Genomic DNA, 6091 nt, shown 5'->3' on the forward strand with positions numbered 1-6091 from the left:
TATATACATATATATATATGTATATATATACATACATATATATATATATATATATATACATATATATATATATATATATATATATACATATATATATATATATATACACATATATATACACATATATTTATATATATATATATATATATATATATATATATATATATATATATATATATATGTATGTATATATATATACATATATATATATATATATATATATATATATATATATATATATATATATGTATGTATATATATACATATATATATATGTATATATATATATATATATGTATATATTTATATATATATATATATATATATATATATACATATATATACACATATATATATACATATGTATATACATATATATATATATATATATATATATATATATATATATATATACGCACACAAATAGCAAAATATTTACAACGGAGTCGAGATAAATTTCCATCTCTCTTGATAGCTTGGTTGGTTAAGTTTACCTTCTAGTTTAGTTTCAGATCAAAGAGTCTAAGTTTATATTCTGACAAAGGTAGGTGAACAAATTTCCCTTTGTCCATTCCAAAGCCGAATGAATTCGATATCAAAAACAATTTTTGGCTCAGATTTTTGAAAATGTAAAAGTCAGATGTGTGAGGGACTAAGTATTTGTTTCTATGTTTAGAGTCTTAGTTTAAGCAAGTAATATAGTTTAGAAAATGAAGACATTTAGTTTTCCTTTCCCCTCAAAGTGTTCCAATTCATGCTGTATGTAAGTTTCTTCCGAAAGAAAGGTGAAGCAAATCAATAAAAATGTGTATCCGTTCCCACACCTTTCTTTTAAGATCAGAACATCACTGAAATAGTTTTCTTTCTATCATACAACCATTAAATACCTCCCAAAAAGTTTTTGTTATTACACTTAAGTTTTCCTTAGAAATAAGAGGCTATCATGCAGCCACTAGAGTTATAAAATAGCAAGAGACATATCAAGAACAGAGAAGTTTCCTAATTTTCTTTCAAAATAAACTAACAAACAATCCAAGTGAAAACAATAAGATGATAAAGAAATATTGTTCAAGAAAAGTAGACAGAGACTGAAATTTAGTAGTAGAGAAATAAAATGAGATTGCTGCAATACACTAGCCTGTAAGCAGAAAACTAGACAAAGAATATTAATAATAAAAAAACCCATTCAATTAGTTGTCAAGGACGAATGCTGAATTGGATGAAGATACAATAAAAGAAAAAGGCCCCATTATATGGTCTGTTATATGGTCTGTAAAGTACGTACATTTGTTTAATGAACAAACAAAAACTTGAACATGGCAATAATCTTTTCCTCTTGTATAGGTTGAAGAGATTTTACGTTAAGAAAGTGTTCTATAAAGAAGTACAGCTCGTTAGCTCGTAGCATTACAATGTCAAACATTGTGCTCCCATAGAGAAAAAAAAAACTTCTGTTTCTTCATAACATCGTTTTTAGAGCCTGAATCATTTTCTATTTTCACCATGCTTTATCCTAATGTTATTCTTTCAGAATTCATGAAGTAATTTTTACCACATTAGGAATAAAAACTACTTCACTTATGATCAGTGAATTTTGTATCAAAGCCAACAACTTTGAAACATCAGATAATTTCAAGTGATTAAAAACACAGCATTGTGTATAGATTTTGCAATCAATATAATATCAAGAAGATTAGTTCATGTTCGAATCGGTGACTCAAACTTGATTGATAGTATAAAAAAAGTCATGCTAACCATGCAATAAAACTTTGGCATTTCTTCTATTGGAGCAATTGGATTTGCCTTTTTGTTTTCAGTAGGAATCTCACTACCTAACACATTAGTAAAACAAATTATTTTCCTCCATCACTAAAAAACCTAACAAATTAATGTTAATGTCTATTGATCACAAACAAAATGTTCTATTGATATTCACTTAAAGCTTTCCCCAATAGAAGTCGCCACACAATATAATGATGAACTTTCTTTTCATTACAAAGTTTCTTCGCATACATGGAAACGCATAAGGAAAAAAAAAAGAAAAAGAAATACGGGCTAAATTTGTATGACCATCAATAAAAAAAAAAAATATGAAATATAACTTCTGCTATGATAAGACACCAGTGTCCTTCACTCATGCAGTCTAAAGCAAAATGCCATTGCATGATTAGTTCATAACACTGAATGCTCACCACACGTAAATTTTCAAACGTGCGTTCAAGAAATATGTTTGGTTGTGAGTCTGTCTCCTGCAAATGTGGTTCCTCCGACTGAAAGGAAATAAAAACTGGAAACTCAGCCGCAGAGCAAATTTCTAGTACATACCCTTCAAAATGTACGAGAAGCAAAGTCCTTCTACAGGTACAGAGCACTGGTCCAGAAAAGCACAAGGGCTGAGGTTTCTATAAATGCTAATAGGATGAAGAGTCATTATAACTGTGTACTTGGCATACAAATACTTCAAGTCACCTTATATTGTATTCCTCTAAACCTCCTATGGAGATGAATGGTTAACGTGCACTTGTTTTGGCTAGTAATGATTAAGTAGATACTCTTTATGATGATAGTTTAAAAGAGATGATTTGCCAATACTTTACATTATTAGTAGAACAATAGAGTGCAAAAAAATAATTTATCAATTGCTTCTATAACCGATGTGTGATTATTAATCTATAATTACATAACTATACCTCTGTCAACTCTGAATATGTATTTCTAAGAAATGTTTAAGATAAAGTATGAAAATACCAAGGAGCAAAAAGAGAAAAAATCCCAGACATATATAAAATGTTTCTTTTTATATTCTACAGTATATCCTAGTTCACCAACACAGGCATAGTGTAAACCCTTTACTCTTCGTTAAAATGATAGAAATACTACAATATAACCTGCGGTTACTCACTTTGATATTGCCAATCGCCTCATCAAGCTTCTGTCGTTGCGACTTCTGCTCTTGCATGGGGATCTTGGGCTCATTCCAAGGTCGAGGGCCATTGTCTACAGGTTCCTTTGCTGCATCATCATCTTGAACTGCAGGTTCTGTATAATCAAACTAAGAAGAGAAATAGAAAAAAATGATCCTTTCAACAGTAACAAAGGTAGGTGAAAACATAGGATAATCAAAATCCATATAAAAAGTACTGTATATCTTCCATGCACAGTACAAAATTTACGTAATTTTAACTTATTATTTAATAAAAGAAAATAATACATTTGAAAATTATTTAATTCATTGTCCAATATCATTTCAATCCTCTAAAGCCTTAAGAAAAATAGCTAGAAAATGGATGTAAAAATGTCAATTGATTAGAATTAGGCCTACCTTAAATTGAGAGGCTGTAATAAGAGCACAACCCATGAGTACACTGAAGACAGCAAAGCAAATAGTGTAGTTTCTTTCCTTCTCATGTGGACCACATGGGTGACCGGGAAAAGCAGTGGAATGATCTAAAGCTATACCAACAAAGAACATGGCCAAACCCCATCCAAGGGATCCAAACATTCGCTGGCGACCATAGTGGTCGGCCTCATCTCCCAAATAGGTCAGTACCTGAAATTATCTATAGTGAAAATCGCAATCTGGATCATATATCATAAATATAGTACACTCTTTGGCATCTGATTATTGTAGAGTGAAGTAAAACTTCAAATCATTAACCTTTCTTTATTAATTAAGCAATATAATCTGTTTACGCAACTATCTTCACTCATATGTCTTACTGCTGAATCAGCGAGAGTTATAGCTGGACTGCTGCAGAATTCTCCAAGTAGCACAAGAAGGAGGAGCAAGAAAAATACTTTGTGCACATCAGATGACCTGTACACGATACTCGAAAACGGAGGTGACAGCCAGTCTTCTTCGGCACCTTTAAACTCCTTGAAGTTTACCTGAAACAAAATCCATATTATGAGAACAAGAAAGCCTTTGATGAAAACGGAAAATGAAAGCTTTTAACGTAAGACTGAATATGGTCATTTCTCTATCAATGATACCTGTGATTTTAAAAAGTATTCAGAGTGCGCTGCCTTCTTAAGTCATCTAAAGGAAATTGATGCAATTTCTTTTCAGTTATAGATAAAATTAAAGTATACATAAAACAATCTCTTCTAGGTAAGTAGGAAACAAAATGAATTAATTCGATGTGACTATACATAAAATGATAGCCTTATATAATGAGCATTAACTCAGAGCTACATATACTGCCATAAGCAAACTACATTCATGGGAAAATCCTTTTAATAAGATTGTTCGGATTTTTAACAGGAAATTTTGAGGGATAGCTTCTCTGCACCTCTGGAACAATTCCACATATTCATGCATTAAATCTCAAGAAAAGAATACATTTCCATCTAAATGGTGAAGAAGTATTTTGGTCTACAAAATCGCGAGAGCAAGTAGCAATTATCAATAATTTGTTCAACACATCATTACGAACCATTTAGTCCAGTTGCTCCTGTTGCACTAGACTTAAGGAAACTGAGAAAACATTGTGGAGGGCTGAGATAAACGAAGCTCCTAAAACAATATTGTCATTGACATAACAGAAAGTAGAGATTGGAAAAAAATGCAGTTTCCCTCAGGCATGAAAGCCACCTAATCTTACAAGAAACGATAACTAATCAATAGAATGCTTTACTGTTCCCTAAATTATGCAATTCAAAGAGAGGGAAAACAACTGGTTCAGGAGATGCTCTCTTTGAGGGTATCTGTAGCACTTTTAAATTATTCATAAGATGATAGTAGAAAACAATCAGCTCTCAGAGATAACTCATCAGGAGTTAAGCTTTGTATTTAAAATGCAAAGAATTCTTTCTCTTCAATATTATACGCATCATTTGAAGAAACATATCTAGGAAATTTATGCCAAATTCACTCTGAAATTCTCTTAAGAGGTATTAGTGTTGTCATCTATTTGGAGCTTAAGCATTTAAGAAAGTAAAAGAAATGAAAAAGTCTTCGTGTTGATTTCAAGTTATTTGAGACAATTCTACCGTTCTGGTTTACAATGAAGGCTTTCACATAAAATAGCAGTGCACACTAAGGCAAACATAATAAGGACTTTAAGATACTGGAAATATAGTTCATGCCCCTGATTTACAGAGGAAGCATCCAAATAACTTACCACGGTAAATCATAGTAAAGATAATGGCAACAAGATTAACACCCATCCCCAAAGTATGCAGAAAATTCCCAAAGGTATTAGGATTTTGCGTGCAGTAGTAAGAAAAGTTTCTTCCAGAGGCAATGCCAGATGGTACCAAACTCATGCTATAATAATTGAAGTGTTTTTTCTCCTTTTCCAGCCTGCCAATTAACTTTTCCAAGGACTTTTCAATGTGGGAAAGGTATTCACAAGCTACTGCGGCCAGGGAAATCCAAGTTTCCTCTTTGATAGTTTGGAGATGTCGTAAGAAAAAGGGACAATGCACATTCATATTTCCAATTCATGCATATTATCAAGTGTCCAAAAACTTTAATATCAAATCTAAATTTACCAGAGGAACAGCTTTAATAATAAAAATATCAAAACTTGATATCATGAGAATAATGATAAGGTACTGTATCACTGAATGTTGTACTGTAATAAAATCAGCAAAGAAACCAGTAACATGCTAATAACTATATTTTGTTCGGTAAGATACGAATCTAAAAAATCTGAGATTCATGAAACATACATTAACACTAACAATATAAAAAACCTGGACGTAACCTCTAAATGTACGAGAAACATAGATTCCTTTTTAGATTTGTATTAACAATAAATAACAGTAAAAGGCATAATACAATTTCATACTTGCTACATAAAATAATCATGAACAGCAAAAATACTTAAAAATCAGCACTATAGCAGCCAAGAACTTTTTTTTTGTCCTTATCTGTGCATTTGTTAAGGTTCACCTTGAAGAACTTACCGTGTAATGGACAACATGAGGGGACTTCCCAATGACATGATCTTTGGGCAAGGGCGTATCTCTTTTGCTTCTCCATAGCGGCCGAGTTGACATGAAGGGAACTTGTCCGTCGTTCAAAAGTCTTTCAAAATCATCCTCTGGTTCGACTGATCGCTTGTGGTAGAAGAACGGGGCAAGA

At 31.7% G+C, this 6091-nt stretch overlaps 1 protein-coding gene across 2 annotated transcripts in view; it reads right to left on the reverse strand.

Moving 5' to 3' along the window:
* jef (major facilitator superfamily domain-containing protein 6 jef) overlaps window positions 1–6091 on the reverse strand; it is a 104436-nt gene that overhangs the window by 44441 nt on the left and 53904 nt on the right. For both annotated transcript variants that reach the window (XM_068357365.1, XM_068357370.1), the window contains exons 3-6: window positions 5914–6091; window positions 3721–3888; window positions 3323–3550; window positions 2903–3052 (exon numbers count right to left, since the gene is read on the reverse strand). The exon at window positions 5914–6091 is cut by the window's right edge and continues 116 nt beyond it. In XM_068357365.1, coding sequence (XP_068213466.1) covers window positions 2903–3052; window positions 3323–3550; window positions 3721–3888; window positions 5914–6091 — 724 coding nt within the window. The remainder of the gene's footprint in view (window positions 1–2902; window positions 3053–3322; window positions 3551–3720; window positions 3889–5913) is intronic.

The sequence above is a fragment of the Palaemon carinicauda genome, chromosome 2 (genome assembly GCF_036898095.1).
Source record: "Palaemon carinicauda isolate YSFRI2023 chromosome 2, ASM3689809v2, whole genome shotgun sequence".
Lineage (NCBI taxonomy): Eukaryota > Metazoa > Arthropoda > Malacostraca > Decapoda > Palaemonidae > Palaemon > Palaemon carinicauda.